Raw genomic sequence first — 26575 nt, forward strand, 5'->3', positions numbered from 1 at the left:
AAATCAATTTTTCAGTCAAAATATCATTGACAGACAATTCCTTGATCTTTTCCTCTCTCTATATATATGTATTTCCTTTTCCTCCATTTTTTTTCTTTTATTCATTTTGTCATATTTAGCAATCCATTAATTAATTTTTTATTTAAATTCAAATATTTTATTATCCATTTATTTTATAGTTTTCTATAAAATGGAAAAAAATCTTGGGTTAGCTTTCTAACAATATATATTCTATTGATTCTTTCCTGTTTCAAAAGCCATACTGCAAAGCTAACTCTACCAACAATATTTCAAACAACCAGAATTGTAGTCTTCTAAATTTTATTACTATTGATGCTACTATGCTTATTGTTAGCAAACTCAACCAAACAGTAATAAAATCAGTAGAAATTACACTACAACTATAATAAATACTAGCCAAGATAATTTTCTCTAGTTTTCAGTGATATTCTCTCGCAATGGCCGACTTTAAATGATCCACTTGTGTTTATTGATTAAATGTTCAATGGCAATAATATTTCTTCAGTGTGTCCAACTCAAGCATGCAACACACATACATGCACAGACATACATTCATAAATATATAGATATATTTATATGGATATTATAGATATATATATCATTTTTAGATCCATTTTCCTTTCCTTCTATGAGTTTGACAAAACTTGTTGAAGCAGATTTTCTCCAAGCAGATGCTTAACCACTCACCATCCACTGTTTTTACTTGGTGGAACTATAACAATTTTGCTTCTCAGAGAATGGAAATAAAGACAGTATTTTACTGAGGAAGTGTATGTAAGAACACATGGAAACAACATTCACACACATGCCTACATATGTATATACATACATACATTCATATATTAATACACAGACAACAAACTTCTCAGTTTTCTTCTACTAAATTCATTCACTGAATATTGGTCTCGATGCATGATACCTTAGGAAAGTGTCTTCTGATATAGCCTCCAGTTGACCAAACACAGACCCACGTAATTGTGATGTGAACATTGTAATAACATAGCTATACTTGTATCTTAACCTATTTATTTACTTCATATATATATATATATATATATATAGGCGCAAGAGTGGCTGTGTGGTAAGTAGCTTGCTCACCGACCACATGGTTCTGGGTTCAGTCCCACTGCGTGGCATCTTGGGTAAGTGTCTTCTGCTATAGCCTCGGGCCGACCAAAGCCTTGTGAGTGGATTTGGTAGACGGAAACTGAAAGAAGCCTGTTGTATATATATATATATATATATATATGTGTGTGTGTGTGTATGTTTGTGTGTCTGTGTTCGTCCCTCTAGCATTGCTTGACAACCGATGCTGGTGTGTTTACGTCTCCGTCACTTAGCGCTTCGGCAAAAAGAGACCGATAAAATAAGTACTGGGCTTACAAAGAATAAGTCCGGAGGTCGATTTGCTCGACTACAGGCGGTGCTCCAGCATGGCCGCAGTCAAATGACTGAAACAAGTAACAGAGTATATATATATATGTATGTATATGTATAGCTATCATTATACATACATATATATATATATATATATATATATATATATATGAAGTAATCATCATAATCATCATTTAATGTTCATGCTGGTATGAACTCAATGGTTTGATAGGCTCCAATGGGTCAAAGGGCTGCACTGTGCTTCAATGATTGATTTTGAAGTGTTTACAGCTGGGTGCTCTTCCTAACACCACCACTTCACAAAATATACTGGGTGCTGTTTTGTGCCGCTAGCATTATTGAGGTTGCCATGCAGGTCACAAGACTGTAAACTGCAAAAGAGATGGGTGGTGGTTTTATGCTATGAGAAGAGGGGTTTACAATATGAAAGAAGTGGGTAGCAAAACAGGTTCTTGTAGAAGGCTTGCATGGTTATTCATATTAAGTTGGGGAAGGAGAGAATGATCAGTAGGAGCTGTTAAGAGAGACAGGGGATGAGGTGTCCAGGTGACTCCACAAGGCAGGAAGTATATAAAAGTGGGTGGGTGGGGCTGTTGCAAGATTGTAAGTGGAGCAGATGATGAGGGGATGAGGAGGCAGCCTGCAACTGTAAAAGAAGTTGAGTAATGACAGAGGAGTCATGGATTGGGAAGAATAGGGATGCAGAAGAGAGAAGATGGAGGGAAGAATGGGAGGGTAGTAATTATACAGTTGGCAGTGGGAGAAGGACAAGGGAGAGAGATTACAAGGAGCAGGGAAAGGGAGAGAGAAGCATAGTGCATAATGAAATATAGTTTGATACATTGGAGTGGGGTGAATCAATGTAACATGTGGGTGAAGAGGATACAGCACACAGTGCTTCCAGAACACAGTTTTTGCTGAGGCAGGCAGGTCTTCTCAAGAACCTCATATTGCTATATATACTGGTCTATTGTCATCTCCACTGTGAGGCTCAACATCTTGAACTCATTTCTCATTACTTCATCCTACATCTTCCTAGGTCTCCCAGTTCTGCAGATTCCATCCATTTTAAGTGATTGACATATGACATATTATACATAATATGAGTATATATGTGTGTGAAGTTGTTAGTTGCTTCAGTGTTTTTCATCTTTTCATACAGAATCACTATAACGAATTCTTAAACTTATATATGAAATATAATAGGAAGATATAAAAATGATATATAAATTCAAACACTGTTTTTATTTTGTATGAAATATGAGCCTGGGTCCATGACATCATGAACGATAAAAGCAAAAAAAAAAACTAAATTAATCAAAACAAATTAAAATAAAGTAACAAAAATAATAAAAGCCATAATGAAAAGTAATACAAAGATTGTTTTAAAAGTACTGGTATTGAAAAGCACTGTCTGTGATAATTAACAATGTCTTAGCAACACCAAATGATGCAGTCTAGTACTGGTATAAATTGGGAATTGATGTCTCTGGTGTGATGACAGAGCATATGAAAATGGGCGTATGTATTTGTCTATGAGTCTATGTGTGTATTTATTGATTGTCTTTGCTTATTGCTCCCTGCTCTCTTTTTCTGTTTATCTCTCTTTTTGACACACACATACACCCTCATTCTACTTATTCTTTGTCAGTAATCATGAGTGCTAAGATTGACTTGTTTTTAATTGTGGATATGGAGCCAATTGTCCTCTAACACACATATATGCATGTTGTTACATTATCATCATCATCATCATTTAACATCTGCTCTCCATGCTGGCATGGGTTAGACAGTTTGACTGGAGCTGATGAGCTGGAAAACTACACCAGGTTCCAGTTTGATTTGATATGATTTCTACAGCTGGATGCCCTTCCTAATGCCAACCACTCCAGAAGTGTAATAGATGCTTTTACATGCCACTGACACAGGTGCCATTTACATGACACTGGCAACAACTTCGACTACGATTCATGGGTGAATGTTATTTACATGGCACCGACAACAACCAGAACTATGATGCACAAATGCCATTCACATGACACTGGCAGCAACTTCGACTCACAGGTGCTGTGAATGATCACAACTACAATGCATGGGTACCATTTACATGGCACCAGCAGTGACTCAATTCATGGATGCTGTGCCATTTACATGGCACTGCCAATGACCACAATTCCCAGGTGCCAACCTTCATGGCACCATCAATGACCACAACTATGATGCAGAGGTGTCATTTACATGGCACTGATAATGATCAACTACGATTCATGGGTGCCATTTATGTAGCATCTGCAACGACCATGACTACGATGCACTGGTGCCATTTACATGACACAGGCACAGCCACAGCTACAATTTCCCTTGGCCTGACAAGTATGTACCTGAATTGCATACTCACTAACAAACATAATTATCATAAGATACAATGAACTAATATAGAGAAAGACAGTGTAGATGAAGTACCAAAACAGATTCAAGGAGAGTGAATGTGTTAGGTAGAAAGTAAGTGAAAGGGCAGCGAAGTGGCAGAAACATTAGCACGCCAGGCGAAATGTGTAGCTGCATTTCGTCTGCCGTTACGTTCTGAGTTCAAATTCCGCCAAGGTCGACTTTGCCTTTCATCCTTTTGGGGTCGATAAATTAAGTACCAGTTGCACACTGGGGTCAATGTAATTGACTTAATCCGTTTGTCTGTCTTTGTTTGTCCCCTCTATGTTTAGCCCCTTGTGGCCAATAAAGAAATAAGAAAGTAAGTGAAAGAGTAATACAGGCATTGACAGTGATTGTAGACATACACAAAAATAAGACTTTCTACTAATAAAACTTTTGATACAGTGAAAATGAAAAACATTTTTCATTGAAAATTTACCTGGATTCTTGGGTACTTAATCTGAAACTTGCTGATAAATCCCCTCGAAATGCAACAGTATTGGTCCTGTAAGAGTTACTTATTAAATAATTTACTCACTACCTGTTGCAGTGAGTATTCTATTTTAATTGTGGCATATACTGTTTCTGATGAAATACCTAATTACATTATTATAATAAAAACAATGGATAAGTTGTACTTGTTACTATTACTGTTGCTAAGATAGAGAGAACTTAGTACAGGTTCAATTTAGAATAGATATATGTGTGTGTAAATACACACACACACACACACACACGTGCGTATATACACATATGCCTTCAGTTATCTCTCCTGTGGCTCTGACTACATCTTAGGTCTGCAATACCTCATCTTTGTGTATGCTATCAATATCAACACCCTCACATAGCTGCCATCAATACCCCCACCACATCATCCCAGTCATTATAGTCACCCTTATGTACTTCTACTTCCATTTCTCACATTAAACATCTCCTTCACTTCACAAGCTGCTCTTGCACTGTGCATATCATCTACTCTCTGATGTACTCTCAGGTTACTGATTTTTACTCCCTCTTTTTTGAACTACTCATGTTTCACTCACCCCTGCCTTTATACTGATCACTTGTGTTCAGCCTCACCACTCAGACCCTTGGGCATGTGTCTCCTCCAATAGCCCCAAGCTAATCAAAATTTTGTGAATGAATTTGGTTGGTGAAAACTGAAAGACCATCATATGTGGTGTGTGTGTGTCTGTGTCTGTGTCTGTGTATGCATGTATATATGTGTTTGTGTGAGTTTGTGTCATGCTGGTCTTTTCATTGCTTGATGTTTATACACAAGTATCACCATCATGCAAATAGTGTCATTCATTTCCAAACTTCTGTAAAAACATGTATCATATATTGGGTACTAAATTTTAATGGAGTTCACATTCATTGAGCCAAATTCAATGAGAATATTACAGGACATTCAGGCTAAATTTGAAAGCTTACATAAAAGGAAATGGAAACAACACCTCTTTTTAAAATAAAAGTAGTTTAAAAAATAAAAAAAATATTAACTAGATTATTGCTGGGAGATATCAGTCTACTCAAAGTATCCACCTTTAGCTTCCACTACAGTTTCAAGAAGGCTCTAGAACCTATCGTATGTGTTCCTCACTGTGTCTCTGGGAAGATCTTAGAACATGTCCCTGATCTTGGCCATCAGCTTAACCTTGCTGTTGCCGTCTTTCTCTACAGCTTCCCATGCATAATAATCTATAGAATTACAATTGGGAGAATTAGGAGGCCAAAAATTGGGGCTGGTGAAGTCATAGAAATTCTCTGACAATACTTCTGACACTTTCCAGAAGTATAGTTAGGAACTAAACCTTGCTGCTATGGCCTTCAAGTCACAACCCTCTCTAGCCAGAGACTGTCCACAGTCTCCGGCTTCACATAACTGTCTGAATTGAGCCTAGGGTTTTGTTCATCAGTTGCCAATGTGTGGATGCAGTCAGAATACCTGCTGTGCCTCTTCCTGCTGGCCATAGCTTTGTAACCTCCATTGCAGCTGTTCTTGTCACATCTTTATTTTGTTCACAGAGCATTGAGCAGTAGTCATGATGTTCTCATTTTGACACCCAGTGCAAATGGTCATGATACAGGTAACTGTTTATCAATATTCAGCTGGCTTCCAGTCCACCTTGTCAGCTAACTTTTTCTCTACTACAACTTCAATTTTTATGTTCTCAAATGCTGTTGACTGCTCACCAATACCTCAAGCTGTTCCTGATGAAAGGAGACTTAAAAATTGTCAAATTTATCCTGTGATCACACAGTACAGTATATGTGTATGAATATATTTACGTACACCTAAATATATATTAGTACACACGCATTCATCATCATGGTTTTAATATCTATTTTTCCATACCTGCATAGGTTAAACAAGAGTACATTAAGGTAGTGCTTTTTTACAGCTGGATGACCGACCTTCTTCTCACCTTATTTCCATGTATCTATCTCACTTATTTCCATGTAAAGTAATAACCTCCTAGTCACTTTAATCAAACCACAAACAGCCCAGACATGATTTTATGGTGAAATGCAAGCAAATGGCACCATTAGACCATTGTTTACTCCCCAGCAAATGTAAAGAAGATACAAGCTCACTTACATGAGGGACTTCTTTCAGTTTCTGTTTAGAAATCTATTTTCAATGCTTTGGTTGGCTTCAGGGCTCCAATAGAAGACTCCTACCCAAGGTGTCATGCAATAGGATTGAACCCAAAATCATATGGTTGGAAAGCAAGCTTCTCAGTCACACAGCCATGCCTGCATGTATATATTTATAACCTTTTACAAGAGAAAAGTTGACAGTTACTTTAATGTTTCTACTTGCTTGCCTTCAATAGTCTGTCTGGTGCATGCAAGCAAGCAAGCAAACCAAAGCTTCGAAGTCATTGTCAACCTCTTTCTAGAACAAGTTAATATGTACTTTCGCAAAAATTGAATAATCCTTCAACTTGACATGAAAACAGTGTGTGTTTGTGAGTGTATGATGCATGTATGTATGCATTTATGCACACATACCACACATATGCATACATATATAGACCTTTATATATATATATATATATATATATGTATATATATATATATATATATTATTTATATACATTGAAACATTGATTTTATGAAGAAATAGGGAGGTGTGTCCATTAAATCGAAATTAACCTAAGGACTATTTTTTTTATTGCTTTCAATGTAAAAAAAAAAAAGAAAGCTTTAATACAATATACACTACTGTTCAATATAAAATTATGAAATTATAGTAAAGAATATGTGATTTTTTTATACTTAGCTTTTTGACATTGTAGCTGAAGTGTATTTTGCTGTTATTATAGTGGCAGTACAGTAGTCTTTGTACAGTGTCTGAATGAGGAAGTGAAGGGAGAAATCTTCAGTTGCAAAGTCTTCTGAAATATGTGCAAATGCCTGTATATGGTTGTATTATGCAGGCTGTTAGAGATGAAAATAGAAGTGGGTGTTAAAGAAGTTAGTTTAAAGAAAGAGTCCAGCTTTAATTATTTCCTACAATGATGTTATTTTTTAATTATTCTGTACTTTCAAAAATGTTCATAATAAGGGACAATCTCAGCTTTTATAGTTGATGATGATGCCCATAAGATTTCTTATTTCAGACTATGTTGGCCATTTTGGTATGACTGTCTCATCCTCAGTGTCTGCTTTTTCCCCTGCCTGATTATATAGAGCCTCATCCATATTTTTTCTATCAACAAGAACTTAATAACCAGGATAATGTTCATCAATTTCAAGCCATTCTTGAACAGCCACTTGTTTCCTAGTTGCCAGCATTTACAAAGACATGATCTTTTGTCTTTTACCTCACATCCTCCAAAATCCAAAACAGATTCAATGCTGTGAAGTAGCTTCTTCCATACTGCATAGTTAAAAGGTACAGTCTTAACATTGAAGGTGCATAGATTCTGGAGTATTCTATTCACCAACCTTGAATTTTATGCATTTTCTTCTATGCTACTCAGTGGTGAGGCTCAAGGGACTAGTAACAATGGGTTTCATGAGTGCAGTGAGGAGGTGGGAGGTTTGAAGGAAAGATAGATTGAAAGGAAGATGTGCTTTACATTATGAAGCTTAACCAGCCTCAACTATCTACACTCATGAGCCCATTTTAAATCACTGGCAAAGGGAGTTCTCAATCACCTTACACACATGCACATATGCACACAACCACCACCATCACCATCATCTTTTAATGTCCATCTTTCATTGGTATGAGTTGAATGTTTGGTAGCGTTTAACAGGAGGACTGCATTGGCATGCTTTTTACAGCTGGATACCTTTACTAATGACATCCACTTAACACTGTGTACCAGTTTTTCTCTTTTTGGTGGTGGGGGTTGTGGCACCAGCACTAGTGATGTAACCTTGCTTACACAGAGTAGGTTTTACAGCCACATCATCCAAACTGACCAGGTGAAACTGGCTTAGCTGCTAGTATATATATATATATATTATATATATATATATATATATATATATATATATAAAACATTACTTTATATAATTAGGGTTCAGCAAAAAAATTTACTTTACCACACACCAAACTTTTAGAAATAGCAGCCAAAGAATTTAGCTATTTCCTCTACTATAAGAAGAGTTTCCTAGCTTATAGTAGAGGAAATAGCTAAATTCTTTGGCTGCTATTTCTAAAAGTTCGGTGTGTGGTAAAGTAAATTTTTTTGCTGAACCCTAATTATATAAAGTAATGTTAAATATACCGTAAATAGTCTTTTTACATACTGGACACTGCTTGGTAAAATTATTAATTACTAATTAACTAATTTTACCCTTATTATTATTGACTATATATATATATATATATCATCATCATCATCATCATCATTTAACGTCCGTTTTCCGCGCTAGCACGGGTTGGACGGTATATATATATATATATATATATATAATATATATATATATATATATATATATGTATGTATATTATATAGATAGACAGACAGACATGTGTGTATAAATAGCTCATACAAGAGAAGTGTGGTGAGTGTTCTCTTATATACTCTATTTATATACATTCTCTCCACATTGTATCTCTTAGATCTTCAGAACAACACAAAGGTTTATCTTAATCTCAACCATGGTCATTCTTGTTCACCATGCATTTAGTGGAGAGTTTGATGTGAAATCTGTTTGATATACATACGTGTGTGTGTGTGTGTGTGTGGTGTGTGTGTGTGTGTGGTGTGTGTGTGTGTGTGTGTGTGTGTGTTGCTTTATCTTGTGAGGCTATAGCCATTCCTTATGAGACATCTATATGTTAGTGGCTTTCAGTGAAATACACCTGTCTGACATACATCACTTTCTAATTTCACATTGATTAATATCCAGTGACAAGCAAAAACAAGATGACCAGAAGGCCAGAAATTATTTCGAGCAAAAATTATATATGTCAGAGGGCCTTCTTCTAAATATTCCCAGTAGGATACCACATCAGATAGGATTTGATTTGGGATTTTCTCTTCACCCAATGATTTTAGTAGAGCCTTGGGTATTTCTATGCACCCATGCAATATATATATGTATGTATGGATACACACACACATACACACTGATAAATACAGATATACAGTAATATATGTATATATATATATATATATATATATATATATATATATATATTCACATTTTCTTATCAGAGTTTTTATGTAGATAAGCCAAGACTAAAGAACAACTGTCTGTCCGTAAAGTTATATGTAGATTATCTATGAAGATATATGTATGTATAATGTGTACATCTACATACACTCATATTTTTTATATCATCAAGCAATATATTGCTACTTGCATAACTAACTGACAGTACACACACATGCATGCACGCATATATACACACACATGTATGCGCATATATAGATATAGATATGTGTGTATGTCTCCATATATGTGTGTGTGTATGTATGTACATATAGATATGTATATACATACATACATACATACATACATACATACATACATACATACATACATACATATATATATATATTATATATATATATACCTAAAAGTACATATATATATATATATATATAATATATATATATATATATATATACCTAAAAGTACATATATATATACTTATACACACACACACTTGTGTGAGTGTATGGCAAGGATAATGAAAATACAATCAAAACTATTATTTTTCTGACTTAGATAGCTTCTATTCATGTACCATCTATTGTGTTTTAGTCTAAAATAAATTGAAAATTATTATCAGAACTTACTTCACTTGAAACCCTAGGTGTTAAATAAATTTCTATTGTAATATCATTTTCTCAGCAGATAGACATAGGCCATAGAAAATCAATTTTTCAGTCAAAATATCATTGACAGACAATTCCTTGATCTTTTCCTCTCTCTATATATATGTATTTCCTTTTCCTCCATTTTTTTTCTTTTATTCATTTTGTCATATTTAGCAATCCATTAATTAATTTTTTATTTAAATTCAAATATTTTATTATCCATTTATTTTATAGTTTTCTATAAAATGGAAAAAAATCTTGGTTAGCTTTCTAACAATATATATTCTATTGATTCTTTCCTGTTTCAAAAGCCATACTGCAAAGCTAACTCTACCAACAATATTTCAAACAACCAGAATTGTAGTCTTCTAAATTTTATTACTATTGATGCTACTATGCTTATTGTTAGCAAACTCAACCAAACAGTAATAAAATCAGTAGAAATTACACTACAACTATAATAAATACTAGCCAAGATAATTTTCTCTAGTTTTCAGTGATATTCTCTCGCAATGGCCAACTTTAAATGATCCACTTGTGTTTATTGATTAAATGCTCCATTATAGTCAAATTTCTTAGTTTGTCCAACACAGATTCCACTATGAAATTTCTTTGTTACTAAATCTATATAGATATAAATGAATATGTCTCCTCTTATAATCCTAATATTCCCAGTTGAACATTCTCATACATATGGGCCTCCTTGTTAATTTTATGTTAATTCTTTTAACATTTGTTGCACAGTTTATCTATGACAACTATTATTTTTATATGTTCTGAAAATACCAAAGCAGTTTACAAGGAGTACCAGTAGTATGATACACAAAATACCTTCTGGTATTTAACTAAACCCACTTATTTTTCTGTGTTAAAATTAATCCCATTGGAGTTGACTTTTTGTCTCAATCTTCAAGAATGAATGAATACCAGTGATATACTGGAGTATAGTCACCTATACTCCACACACTAACTTCGTTTTGCCTTGTGTCAAATTTATTTTTGGTCAGGAAAGAGAATTCTAGTTTTATATAATTTAGTTTGAACATCATCTACCAGTAGAGAACACATGAATCTCTAGTTATCTCAGTGAAGCAGCACTGTCTCACTCCATTTCCTACCTGAGAATATGTAATAAAATCATAATCAACCCTTAGGCACTCATATTGATAATTATAACTTTTATAATTAAACTCTAATGAGACACATTCAAACATAGTATTATATGTATATATATCACTAAAACTAACCTGTAATAATAGTCGAGTTGAGACTACAGCAGGCAACAATACAGGAATTGTCATCAAAAAGAATCACATCACTTCAATTAAATCATAACCATTAATTTGTACTATGGCCATGTAATAGGTTGATGGTGTTACTACTATTAATAGCTACATATACAGAAATACTATTCTAAAATTAGAGTAAAACCAACCATTTATCACCTATTAGTAGCTAATTGTGCTCATTACTAATCTTTCTTGTGTATATGATAAGCATTGATAGATGAAATTTAATTAGCAGCAACTACTGTATATTTGTGATTTACAACTAGTGTTGAACTTTGAAAATAGACTAACTTAATTCCATTAATTTAATTATATTATTGACTAGACTGTAATTTCCTTTCTTTTCAGCTACTGTTTATATCAGCAATGGCACCAATATTCTGAAAATAAGAAAAGGGCACAAAAAAGAGAGCATTTTCTCCCAGGTAAAAATTTAGATTTTATTCTTTTTTTCCCTATACACAAAAGAAATATTTTGAAGTTGTGAAGTTTTTATTGAATTTCTTTGGTTGTTAAGTTGTTCAAGTTTGAACTAAACAATATTATTGTCAATAATAGTCACTTGAAACTGATTCTGGTAATTATTTCAATAAAAGGCTATCTTCTCTAGCTTAAACATTTATGAATGGTCTATTGTATTTCAAAAGAATTCAGTTCCTTTCAGTTAACTAACCATACCAGTAATATACAAGAATTGGAGTTCCAGAAAATTCTGTTTTATCGATTTTTATCTGAACATAATATAATTGTCTTAATCTATCTCCATTTTGAAGATAGTCCTACCTCTAAGTTTTGGTACCTTAATACGCAGATATAATGATAATTTGTTTAAATCACTATGCTTTCCAGTACAGTTAATAGTTTAGATATCATGACAAGTAGAGTTTAATTTCCATAAGAAACCGTCATTAATTCAACCTTTATATTCAATATATTTTCTCCAATTATTCCCTTCTTCAATTCCTGTTTTACTTCGAAATACAACCTCATTAATAAAGAAAAATATTAAAGAAGTTCTTAGTTTTTACCTGATAAACAGCAAATAATAAATTATAAGTAGGATGGGTGAAGTGATGAGAAGGGTAGTGTGAATTAATGATTTAATGTTTCTTAGATGAAATCTCCAGTGACAAACATTGAAGTTATAAGCAAGGCTAATGGCAAAACTAAGATTGTTTCTTCAAATTAATTATTGGAAAGAATCTCTTGGTAACCAGGAGAAAATTAAAATGAAACAAATGAGGAAATTTTATATTCTTTAAATGTGTTTAGATATATTGTAAATGAGGATTACTAATCATTCTATTAAAAAAAAATAAATAAACAGACATAAATCAATTTTAACTGAAATTTTGATGAGGTAAAAATGTTGAGGTTCAGTGAAAAATGAGAATTTTAGAAGGAAAAAATCCTGAGGCTCAGTGAAAACGGAAGAGTTCTAAACAGGGAAATATAAAACAAAACCAATTGGAATCAAATTCTATGAGAAATAAAATCAGTATGAATTTGTAATGAAGCCACAATCATCTCTCGTGACATTCGATCAATATTTAAATAGTATACTTGTTTATAATTAGTCCCAGACTACTTCACAGCATGAAGACTAGACTTTAGGAGTGAGAAAATTGAGTAGGTATAAATTTAACTGGCAGTAAGGATCAAGAGAGCAATTTGGCGACATTAATACAGAATTGATTGAAATAAGTAATGGTGTGAAGCATTTGAAATTAAATCAATAAAGCACTATTCTACTGCACAAAATGATGTTTGAAGAGATGTTATGAAATTTGAATAGTGGATTCTGTGTTTCACATTTAAAGAGAATACAAAGGAATATTCAAACACAGAGCTTTCTGTCAAAAGAAATTATTGAAGTCTTCTTATAAGGGACCGAAAATGTTATAGAAGAGAAAGGTCAGTGGAGAGTCTCTTTAAGAGTAATCGTTAATGAGTACATGTCCAGAATTGATCTTATGACAGATTTTCCAATTTATTATGATAGATAGAATAAGAATTCTCTGTAGAGGAGTCTTGAGAGGAAAATATGTTCCATGTGTCTTATTTATTGTAGTAATTTTTATGATGATGATTGTTACGGTAGTGGGACATAATGTAGTTTTGTGATGGTGGAAACTGTTGGGATATGATAGAGACATATTGTAGTGTTGTAATGAGGAAACTGTGTGTTATTGTGGTGGTGGAGATATAATGTAGTGTATGATGGTGAGGGCATAATGTAATATTATGGTGATTGACATGGTGCAGTTTTGTGATGGTAGAAATAGTGTAGTGTTGTGGTGATGAGACACAGTGCAGTGGTGTGGTGGGGGGACATAACGTAGTTTTGTGATAGTGAAGACTGTATGGTGTTATGGGGGGTAGGTGACACAGTGTAGTGTTATAGTACTGCACAATATGGTGTTGTGGTGGGAACTGGAGACACAGTATGGTGTTGTAGTAGGAACATAATGTTGTGAAGTGATTGGAAATTAATGTAGAGTTGTGAGGCAGTATGATGGTCAAGCAGTGCTAAGTGGTCTAGTGTGGTGTTGCGGTGGGAACGAGATTTTTATGGTTACTTAACCCCAAGTCAGCTCTGTTTAATCTGAGCAAGGGAATTTCAATTGTAGTCATCCTATTTTATTTCCAGATATAGTATAGCTAGGACTAGAGTATCCAATGTACTCTTTCTTGTCTAAGATGGCAGGGTTTGATGTGAGGGAGTTTTGAATGGCTCCTTGCAGTCTCCTGTGACTCACTGAGGCATAATGCAAGATGATAGAGTGGTTATGGTGGGGGAAGTCCCCTATGTTGATGTTCAGTGTTAGAACAGTGTAGTTTTCTAAGGCAATGTAGTTATGAGACAATCTTGTGTGGTGTAATTTTACAATAATGTTTATGTAGAGTAGTGTCAGGGTTGGGGAGAATGTGTAGTCATGTTGTGAAGCAGTCTAATTATAGTGTTAGACAGAATAGTGTAGAAGAGTGTTGTGTAATGTAGTGCTATACTATGGGGCTATGTAATAGTATTATCGCTAGGAATATGTAATGTTGTATAATTGTTGTTATTTAACCCCAGGGCAGCTCTTTTTGAGCACAGCTATGATCAAAGGTGTTAAAGCTATAATCATGTCATATTTGTTGAAGGTATAATCCACCCAGGGCTCCATTAACCTGCATATATGTTTTCTCATTTTTAGATGGTAGAGTGTAAGTTGAAGAAGATTTAGTTATTGTTTCTAGCAAAATGATTGACCACATTAAGGCTCCCTCTTTAGCACATGCAAAGGTGTAGTGCAATGCATAATCTTAAACTGAGCAAGTGTTGCATGACAACAAGTTGTTGATAGAACAGAGATTAAATATAGACAGACTTGTGTCAGCATGCAAACTATCATGAACTCTGGACTAAATCTTTCCATTGTATTCCATTAATTATAAAACAGCAGAACATTTCAAAGACTGAATTTGGGAATGAAGTTTTGATTAGGGAAAATGTATTTCCAACTAAAGATGTGAATTTACTGCAAATGTCTGAGAATACTGAATAAATGTGGTATTATATCCCTTTCAAATCTCTTTGTTTATGCATTTGTTATGGAGTATTAAAAGAGATTAAGAATTTAACATTCTTTTGATCCCAATGCTATCTTTGAGCTATCCAATTAATCTGAACACATGGAAATTCTACTCAACTTGACTCTTGACTTCTAATTAGAACCCAGCATTATTGCTTTTAATTGAAGAAATTTTCTAAGGCTTTCTAATTATTTATTGTTAACCTAAGTCCTTTCATACTATTCTTTCAAAGTTAACTTCATCCACAACATTCAACTTTGTCAATTTTGATCGTTTTAACATGCACGCACAATTTTGTATATATTGCCATTGTCTTTTATATGTTTGGTCTGTAGTTCTCTAATTGCTGTTCCACTATTACTACATAGGTTCTACAATAAGCATTTAAACTATTCTTTGAGTAGTTGCTTATAGAAGTCTGCTATAAATTGCTTTCAGGACTTTTGTATTTATTTGATTTATCATAAATTGACCACCAAGTCAGAACATGACAAATTGCTGGTGAATGTTCAGTTACGATTCTTCAATTGGTCACGTTGTGCCAGAGGGACCTGCTCTAGTGTTTTAGTGAAATGTGACATTACTTCTGACATAGAAGCTGCTTCATGCAATTATTGATAGACCTCCCATTAGTTTCAGTAATGAGAATTCAGACAATGAATCAACTATTTCCTCATGTATGTGTTCATGGCTGAGTATTTCATAGTCATATCATTAACAGGCTGAATTAGTATGATACATATAATGGGGCTTGCCTTTTGAATTACTACACATTCTCTGTCTGTCTAATGTCATTTGCAAGATTTGGATTGACCTGAGGCTATAGTCAAAGGTACTTGCTCAAGATGCCATGTAGTGGATTGAACCTGAGATTTACAGTTGTGAAATAAACTTTTGGTCATTTACTATGCCTATATCAGCAATTATTTATGTTGTTATTTTGTTGATATCTCCACTATTTACATTAACATAAAAATACATATTCCAGTATTGACTCTGCTTATCTATAATGTAATGATACAAGGTAACAGTGAGACAGAATTGGCTGAAAGTCAAATAAAATACCTGGCTACATTTAGTTATACCCGCTATGTTTTGAGTTCCAGTCATGTTGAGGTTGGTAAAATAAGTTAAGTACCATAAGTACATGCATGGATGTATGGTTAAAAAGTTCACTCAACAATTATGTGATTTTGAGCTTGATCCTCCTACATAGCACTTTTGTGGTGTCTTCTATCATGACCTTGGGTTTATTAATACCTATGAGGGAAATCTGATTCATGGAAACTATGTGGAAGCCCTTCATGTCTGTGTGTTTATCTTTCACTGAAGTACATCAATGAAAGAAGTATACAATGGCAAGAAAACTAAAATACCAGTTCTCTCCAAACAAAGTCCATTTAATATTGAGTTACAGAATCTTTCTTGTCATTTTCACCACCAGAAGTTTTGTGAACCAGTGATTAAGCCTATCAGAAAACTGCAACCAATGGCACCATTGTTAGCCAGATGTTATCTAGAATACTTAAATAATTAAATAAACCTAGAATTGGCCTAATTTTAAGTGTTTGCTCTCTCTAAATGTTGGGCTTTGTACCTTTCTTTGTTAGAAATTAATATTTTATTTTCTTTTTCACTGAGATGTTATATTGATTTCTTACACGGGAAGAGTTATAGAAGTAGGGAAATGGGAAGTTCTCACATCTGTCTTTCCTCAAAACCTTTGTTAATTTTATGGGTATTAGTGGATGCAGGTTAAGCAAAAGTCTGTGGTTAAGAATTTTCTTTTCAAACTACTTAGCTCCAAATTCAATTTCATAGACTTCAGTTGGCCATAATATTATGTGTGTCAAAACTGTACAGAAATTCATTGTATAAAAATGAGAGTGTGCATGTATGTTTGTATGGTTGGTGTGTGTGTGTGTGTGTGTGTGTGTGTGTGCATGTGTGCATGTGTGCATGCATGTGTGTGTTCATGCGTGTGTGTGTATGTGTTCATGCGTGTGTGTGTATGTGTGCATGCATGTGTGTGTTCATGCGTGTATGTGTGTAATATATGAGAGAAGCATCTCTAATCTCAAGAACAAAAGTAACTCCAAATAAGAACTGATTTGAAGTATTGTGACCTATATTAGCATAGTAAATGAATATAAAATTGTGCTACAGATGATGTGTAAGATTATACATACATCTCTGTAATGATAGGAACATTGATCATCAAAGTAGTTTATCATGGACCGATAGCTGGATAAGCATTTGCAATCCATGAAAAGGAAATATAAACCAAGTACCTGATGCACAAAAGGGATAGAGATGCAGGAAAAGCTGTACAATGTGACAACTGACGCAGCTTTTGTGGAGTTCACATTGAAGATATCACCCACATCATCAGCAGTTGTCCGAAAATGTTCTCATGGTCTTATCTGCCAATGAGACATGATGTTGTATCTAGGACACTCGATAATGAAATCCGTTGGAAGGATAATCCTGAGGACAAAGAAATAAGAACCCACAATATGGTAGAAGCTATAGCCACTCATAATAAAAAGGAATACTGGTGGAATGTCTCAGTGAAAACCTCAATAAAATATAAGCACAACAGATCTGATATAATGATTTGGGATAGGGAAGAGAAATTGTGCACAGTTGTGGAAAATAGCTACCCAGCAGTTGTTAACATAAAGCTGAAGATCAGTGAAAAAGAGAGCACTTATGCTGAACAATTGAAAAATCTGCAGTTACTCTATCCAGATTAAAAGTTCAGGTAATTACTGGGGCCTTGGGATATGTAACACACTGGCTAAATACCAATCTTGAGAAATTAGGCTTCTCAAAACCAGAAAGGAGAAAGCTAATTCAAAGACTACAGATCCAATTCATCACTGGAACTGTAAAAATCTGTAAAACTTTCCAGAAGTTTATCATTTATTGTCAGATCACTCTTGAGTACTACTGGTAACATGTAACCCTGTACAACCTGTCGCATGGTCACTTATCAACGACTAAATTGGTAACCTCATCAAGCTTACTTGGTGCAGAGGGGTGGACACCCCACAAGATGAAAAATAAGACCCATCAAAGCAGAAAAACTACTGTGTAGTCAACGGCTAATTCAACAAGTACTTTGTCATGGAAGTGCCTGTGTGCTCCATTGATCCGGAGAGCTATGCTGGAGAGAGAGAAATCTTCAGGCAGGTCTTACCAGGCCACACAGAGCGAAGAGTAGGAGACAGACAAAACTTTAATAATAATAAATCAAAGTGTCAGCAGCAGGGCATGGATTTAGTTATCAGCAGGACCTAACAGATAAGATTCCTGGCTTTGAACTAGCAGGATTTCATGCAGAGGATCTTGAATATGGGACAATTGATGAGACCCTAATATTCCTAGTTAGATGGAAACTTTGGAGCAGTGCCCTGTGACACCTATAGTATGTGCAACTGAAACCCCTGGAAAGGGGCATCCTATGGGATGACCTAGATGAGAGATTATCATTTAAATATATATGGCATGTCTAGATATGCAACTATACGCATGAGAATACATACATACACACATACTTACATAGAAACAAACAAACAAACAAACAAAAATACCCTGTTGTTGATGTTGAAATTCCAATGAAGGAGCCTTGGTTCTAGGTTAGAAACTGATTCTTTCTCTGTTGGCTAGAAATTTTGAAATAAACTAAATAATGACTACATATGTACATACATATGGACAGATGGCTAGATGGATGATCTATAGATACTTTAGTAACATTGCTAGTATCTAGTAATTCAGAAACAGTATTTTTCAATAAAATGTACAACAGACAAGATAGTGACATCCATCTTGTCTTTTGTATCACCAGCTACAAAAGATTTTACTGAAGAATAAAGTGACCAAATTCCTGAATTTTTTCATGGGACCATGATACTGGAATAGCTACAGACACTAAATATGTATACACTACATTTTATAAGTTGGAGGTGTGTGTCTTAGTGGTTGAACTCATGATCATAAGATTGTGGTTTCAATTCCTGGACCAGGCAATGTGTTGTGTTCTTGAGCAAAGCACTTCATTTCTCGTTACCCCAGTCCACTCAGTTGGCAAAAGAGTAATTTAGTGATGGACTGGCAACCAATCCAGAGGGGAATATATACACCAAGACAACTGATATTAATTTTATTTGATTTCATGGGGGAATAAATGGTAAGACTTGAACTTATAATAAAAAGATATAACAAAATACCACAAGGCATTTATTTTGACTGGTAATCTACTGATTCTACTTTTCACTTTTCTATGCTTAAAGCTATAAATTTTAGGAGTGTAGCATAGTCAGTCAGAATTATGGAATGGTGTAGTCAATTAGATTAAGCCCAATACTTATCAACTCCTGAAAGATGAAAGGCAAATTCAATCTCTATGGTAATAATGATACAGTGAATCAAGGTTGTCAAGGGTCAGAACAGCAGTTCTGTTATTGATTTTAACATCTTTGCTACTGTTATAATTTCCAAAATACCTTACCTCTGCTTTGTTTGGAACCTAATGTTAGATTTACTCTTTCATATTACTTCCCTTGAAAATACTCTCTTAAAGTGAGACTTTAACTCCACTGACTATGGAAGTCAAGAGGTATCTGTAGAAAGTTCATTATTGATGCAAATACACTGCCTGAATGGCTTAATATCTCCACCTCTCTCTTAATTACTCACACATTCCCTTCTCTGTGTTATACACACACATTCCCAATCTCTCTCCTTCAATCAAGAAATGGAGTCTTTTGAATTAGGTATACCCTTCCTAGCAGTTTTAGCAAATGAAGGATGCTTTGCATAACATTGTCTTAGATACACTATCTCAGGAAAAACATGTGATGGTCATTGTTATAGCAGCTTTCAAAGCATTTAGCTGGATCAGGACTGGCCCTCTTAGGGATACATATTGACAGTAAGACAAATTTAGCCTTATGAGTGGATTTGATGGACAGAAACTGAAAGAAACCAGAGAACTGAATGAATACAGATACATACATATGCAAATACAAACACATACATATTCAGATACATATGTATATCAACACACACACACACATATGCACAGGGATACACAAACATTTTCAGGGAGTTTTTGAGTTATAATGATCACTTAATAGCTTATTCAATTGGGTTTTCATACCAGAGATTACAGACAAGAAAAACAAAATGATGAAACCATCCATTCTCCATGCAGAACATATAGTGTCCAGGATCTCTGACTTGTGGAGTTACATTGAACAGCTGTTGCTATGTATAGGACATATATGACTATCAAATGAATCCCTTTTTCCAAGATATTCATGAGTATTCATTGGTTGTAAACAAAGGTCTCACTGTTTATACAAGCAGTGTCTTTACTTGTAATCTGCTGTAGAAGGCATATATGGGATTTTTTACAAATCTTCACACTAGCTTTGTAAGGTTCATCCATGCAGTGTCATTTGTTTAGAGTTTCTGGCTTAACTATGTCTTGGCTGTTTGTTGTTTGATAGACTGGGAGATTATCACCTCACTTGGAAATAGACAGGGTTTTGTTCCAGGAGGGGTATCCAACTATAGAAACTCTGTCCCAAAGTTTTCTCATCTGTTTCAAGAATGGAAAAGTAGAAAGTATACACTAAATTGATGATGGTTTGATGCTACAAATTCTAAATTGGTTTCTCTGATTTACATCAATCTTTCCTGGAATATCTGTTATTCTTACCTATTAAATCTTCTTAAAATACCGCAATCACTAATCACTACTTAACTTAATTACACCTTCTTATGCTGTCACAGTCAGTCAGTACTATTACTGACCTAATTAAATTTTCTTATCCTGTCACAATATTGTTGACCTAATTAACCCTTCTTATGTAGTTACAATTAGTGTTATTGCTGATCCAATTAAACCTTATACTATCATTATCAATCATTATTAGAGTTGACATAAATAAACCTTCTCATGCTGTTAAATTCATTTTATTGTTGACCTAATTAAACCTCAGTCATTAATCACTTATTGTTGACTTAATCAAATCTTCTTGTATTGTCACAGTCAATCATATTTTTCCAAGATGTGAAGCTAACACTTACTAGGTGAGCAACCAGGTGCTTCTATATCAGCAATTCTCAAATAATATAATAATGAGCTTATATTGTATACAGTGCTAGGTGCACTACAACTCATCAGAAAAAAAATAAAAACTGCATGAACAGTATATAAAATATGCACAGGAAGTGAACAGTGAAAATGTCTTTAAAAAAATATGGAAAAAGAAATGGAGGTGGAGGGCATCAGGTATACTGTTGGCGAATTTCAGGAAACATGGAAGTTTTGAAAGATGTAGTGTCTGTACAGCTAACAACTGATGCAGGTAGTTTATTCCATGCTTCAGCAATTCTGAACATAAAAGGATATTTCTGAAAGCCATGAGTATTGTGTTGTTTTTTTGATTTTGTAAGCATGTCCACATGCATTAGACACATGGAATTCAAAGAGGTGCCCAAGGTTGTTGTTGGAAAGATGTTGGATAATCTTGTGGGTGTCTACCAAGTCAATTGCCAGACATCAGAGCTTTAATGTATCCATGCCCTGGGAAGTAAGACATTCAGTGTTTGGTAGATGCCGAATAGCAGGTATTTATCTTGTTGAACGTTTCTGGAGACTGATTTGCCAAGCAAGATAGGGGTTCCAGACTGATCTACATTAATGTTTGAGCATCATTGAAAATATGTTATTCATTATTTTCTTATACACTAATAGGATTTATAAAGTGAAACAAGCATGTTTTTCTAAATTTGTCATTTTGGAACATAACTTTCCAGAGAGAATCTTCTTTAAAGTATAACACTGAACATACTGTTACACTTCAAACAACCTTAACTATGGAGAGGCAATCAGTGACAACCTTGTCATTCTATAGTTGTGCTAAATCATATTAGATATTCCAGTGTAGCTTATATTGTGGTATAAAATACTTTTCATTTCTGTTTCATGCCTCACTAAACGAGACTAATATAACATTTCACTGCTTGACTGAGTCTTTTATTCTTTGATTCTTTTCACTGGTTTTACTCATTGGATTGCAGCCATGCTGAAGCATTACTTTCAGGAACTTATTTGACCATACCAACAATTTTATTGATTTCTGTTTGTAGATTGACTAAGTTAAGTTTTGATGTGAAAGAACAAAAGTTGACAAACCAATGATAAATGGCATCCAAATCTTCCTTAAATCACTCCCCACTATATATATATAAAAAATGGAGAGGAATAGTATGGTTTGTTCAATAACAGTTCAGTAGAGGTTGTTACTAAACAACAGCACATGCACACATTCACACTACTTGCATATATACTGTACATGCATGCATACATATACATGTCATCTTCATTATCATCGTTTTAACATCCACTTTTGTGTGCTAGCATGGGCCAGATGGAATTTGTTGAAGTAGATTTTCTATGGCCAGATGCCTTTCCTGTTGATAACCATCACCTGTTTCATAGTTAGATAGTATTTCCCCCATGACTAGACATGATCTTACAGAAGCCTGAAAATGAAGGACACTACTTGTATGATGATGACACTTGCTTAAAACTATCATGAGATGTCAAGGCATGGAAATTGTAACACACACACACATATATAAGATAGGCTTCTTTGGTTTCCGTCTACCAAATTCACTCACAAGGCTATAGTAGAAATCATTTGCCCAAACTTGGAACCATGTCGTTGGGGAGCAAACTTCCTATCACACACATGCATGCACACACACACTCACATATTTTCTAAGGACTCCTACACATTGTCCATTTGTTAAGTTACTAAACTCTTCTTAAAAAGCAGAACAGCAGGATCAATCCCAGAATCAAATTGTTGTAAAGCGAACCTTTTTAAACACATGGCTATACCTATACCTGTGTATATCTATATATATTTTCACTTAAAGGCAAGCTGGTAGAATCATTAGCATGCTTGGCAAAATCCATAGCAGCATTTTGTCCATCTTTACATTTTGAGTTCAAATTCTACTGAGCTCAACTTTACTTTTCATCCTTTTGGGGTCAGTAAAATAAATACCATCTGAGCACTTGCTGGCCATGTGCCAAAATTTGAAACCAATATTTTCAATCACTGGGTGATGGATTAGCAGAATCGATAAAGCAACAGACAAAATGCTTTGCAGTAATTTTTTGTGTCTGTTTGCAATCTGATTTTCAATTCCGTCAAGGTCAACTTTGCCTTTCACCCTTCTGTCATTGATAAAATAAAGCATCTATTGGAAGTTTTGCTCTCTCTTGATGTTTGAGGACTGGTGACTGTTAAAAATCAGTATTTTATTTTTAGGCTAGGTTGTAAAGAATATTATATATTTGAAAAGTTTTAGCATGGTTGTGTGATAAGAAGTTTGCTTTCCAACCACATCATTCCATGTTCAGTCCCACTGCATGGCATCTTGAGCAAGTGTCTTCTACTGTAGCTTCAGCCCAACCAAAACCTTGTGAATGGATTTGGTAGACAGAAACTGAAAGAAGCCATGGAGTGTGTGTGTGTGAGCATGCATGTGTTTGTCCCCCACCACCACTTGGCTACTGGTGCTGGCGTGTTTATGTCTCCATAACTTAACGGTTCACCAAAAGAGACCAATAGAATAGGTACCAGGTTTCAAAAAAAATAATAATAATAGTAAGTGCTGGGATCGAATTATGCAACTAAAATATTTCAAGGCAGTACCCCTGGCATGGTTGCAGTCTAAAATAAAAGAGGTATAAGTGAAAGTGTTGTTGTTATGATGATTGACTTCAGATCACCATTGATCAAACAAATCTGTGATCAAACGTAATCCAGCTATAACCATCCCATGTTTTCACAGTGTGTAGGGAACCCAAGACCACATGATCCAACATGTCCTTTTCTAAGATGATAGAGTGTCAGCTGAAGGAGATTTGACTGCTATTTCTAGTGGTCAGCAACCACACAGATGCTCATGTACTAGCTCATAAATAAAAGGGTTGTAGAAGTAGGTGAAGAGGTCATCTTCTAGTTTTATCCCAGTAACCTCAATATAAATAGTAACCAGCATTATCTCATGTTCTTGATCATATCACTTATCATTTCTTCCAAACTGTGTCTATTGGGGATTCATGGTTGTAAATTGCTAAATGGAAATACTATAACTTAATTATTCTAACTTTCCTTCTCAGCTTAAATGTTAATCTCATATACACATAGACATGCACACACACATAACATAAATAAGCACACTTACACCTAATGCTGTACTCTTGCTTTCTCTCTCTCTCTCTCCCTCACTTTTTCTTTCTTGCAGACAAAACTACAAGTTTAAAACTGCATTACTGATCACATGGCTAGAAGCTCAAAGCACCATGCATCCACAGGGAAACCTTCTAAAAACAGCAGCCAAATTGCTCTCAAATCATACCTTTTCATATTAAAAGTGGGAGAATACATTGTATAATGTAATCCAAGAGACACTAGATATGCTACTAGAGATCATGGTACTCATGACTTGACCAAAGCTGACCTGGGATTAAATTGCAACAATAACAACAACTTCAGAATGCTAAATGAATGATACAAATCTCTTCCTGGATAAGAAGCCAGTCTGCTTCAGTTAACATTATCACATGATTTGTTACCTATATTTGATAACTCAGACAATAGAGAAAGTTAAGTGCACTTCACAGATGCACACACCAAATTACTTTCATTAAATTTAACCTAGCAACCCATGCATAAGTTGGTAGTTGTATACCATTGCTACTCTACTAATTCATCTTTACATCATCATTTCTACCTAAGTCAAGGAGACTTAGGGAATGTTTTATCAAGTCCAAATTAAACTTCAGTTGAACAGTGAATAAGTGGTTACTTGACTATTGTAGATCAGCTGTAGATAGTGATATTTTGGCAAAATTGTTAGAGCATCAGGTAACATGCCAAATAATATTTAGTTATAGTTATTTTTATTCCCTTAGCTGAAATCCTACCGAGATCAACTTAGTGTCATCCTTTCAGGATTGAGAAAATAAAGGACCAATCAATTTGATTGACTGATACTGGTGTCTCAAAGCTTCATCATGCAAAATACTATGGTGAGAATCTTGAATGAATCTTCCTAGTGCAATTTGCAATTTAAGAGTGAATGAGAGCAAAAATACCAATTGTTACAGTATTCCTGTGAACAGCAGTGATATCAGTTTTCATAACTTACAAAGAATAGTTGACAGAAGAAATGTGAAAAGTGGGGTCAATTTGTATTCCTATAATAATACATCCTTGATGTGAATGGAATACAAGACACAAGACAGCTGTACAGCTAAGACTATCCATTCTCTACTGATATACTAGTCTCTTTTTAGTTGGTCCCTCAGATATTTTTATCTTTTCCAACTCAACCCTAGTTTCATCAACAAGGTAACATGAAACTTAAGAACTAACCAGTCACTGCAAAGCACTTGTATAAAAGGTGATTGTTTGTGATCAGCTTTAAATATACTTCAGTAAACAAAGATATTTATGCCAAAGGTTAAGAAATAAATCCATCATAAGTAACTTCAATTTAATTTATATTAGCCAATGTGTAAATCAGCTTCTGCTAAAGTCTAAAGATGATTTAATCCCACTTGTAGTTCTGAACAAATTTATATTATGGAAAAGATAAAATGGGGAAAAAAGTAGAAATAAAGACGGTTTACTAAATATAGACACCAGTGAAAGCTTCTTCGTGTACAATTGACCTTTTGGGCATTAGTTAATATTTCATACTTAAGACTTATTACTTTGAATGCTCCACATTCTAAGTGGCTAGATTCCAACTAAAATACTACTTCAATAGTTCGATTATTGTTCTAGTTTTGTTCACACCTACATCTAATTTGTTTCATTTGCTGGGGAGCTTTTGACACTTTCAATACACCTTGCTTTCTTATTACTATATCTTACCCACTTACTCATATACATATTCACATATGCCCATGTGTGAGCATGTCAAAGAGGAAGAGAGAAATAATCCCTCATTTTAGTTCTTATTAAAGACTGACTGTAAACATGTTATAGCACTAATTGTCTGGAAAAGAGTTTTATTACACGATGTCTTATGACATGTGAACTATCTTGTGACCTTGGTCAATCTTATGATCCGTGAGCTATGTTATGGCCAAGATTCATCTTATAATCTGTAATCTACCTTATGACCTGTGGTCTTGTGACCTTGTGATCTATCTTATGATTTATGATCTATATGACTTATTATATGACTTGTGATCTAATGTTCCATTGCTAGTCAAATGACATTCTACTGACAATCTGCAAACAATCATGCTGTCAGAGTATATTTAATAAAAAGTTATTTTTTCTATTACTGGTTTTTCTGCAATTTATACTCAAGCATGGTACTAAACACTTTATTGGATCTTTCCTCCCCATAAAATTTGTGAACACCCTAATAGTTCAAGTTTTCTTATCTACACTGCAAATCTAAATTATATATCCATATCTGTACACCTCTTTTCTCTTTCTCTCAACCATT

At 34.4% G+C, this 26575-nt stretch overlaps 1 protein-coding gene across 2 annotated transcripts in view; it reads left to right on the top strand.

Annotated features, from left to right (window-relative positions):
* Positions 1-26575, top strand: part of LOC115216733 (low-density lipoprotein receptor-related protein 6-like) — a 719088-nt gene that overhangs the window by 347382 nt on the left and 345131 nt on the right. For both annotated transcript variants that reach the window (XM_029786291.2, XM_029786282.2), the window contains exon 2: positions 11780-11856. In XM_029786291.2, coding sequence (XP_029642151.2) covers positions 11780-11856 — 77 coding nt within the window. The remainder of the gene's footprint in view (positions 1-11779; positions 11857-26575) is intronic.

Source organism: Octopus sinensis, linkage group LG1 (genome assembly GCF_006345805.1).
Source record: "Octopus sinensis linkage group LG1, ASM634580v1, whole genome shotgun sequence".
NCBI classification, from domain to species: Eukaryota; Metazoa; Mollusca; class Cephalopoda; order Octopoda; family Octopodidae; genus Octopus; species Octopus sinensis.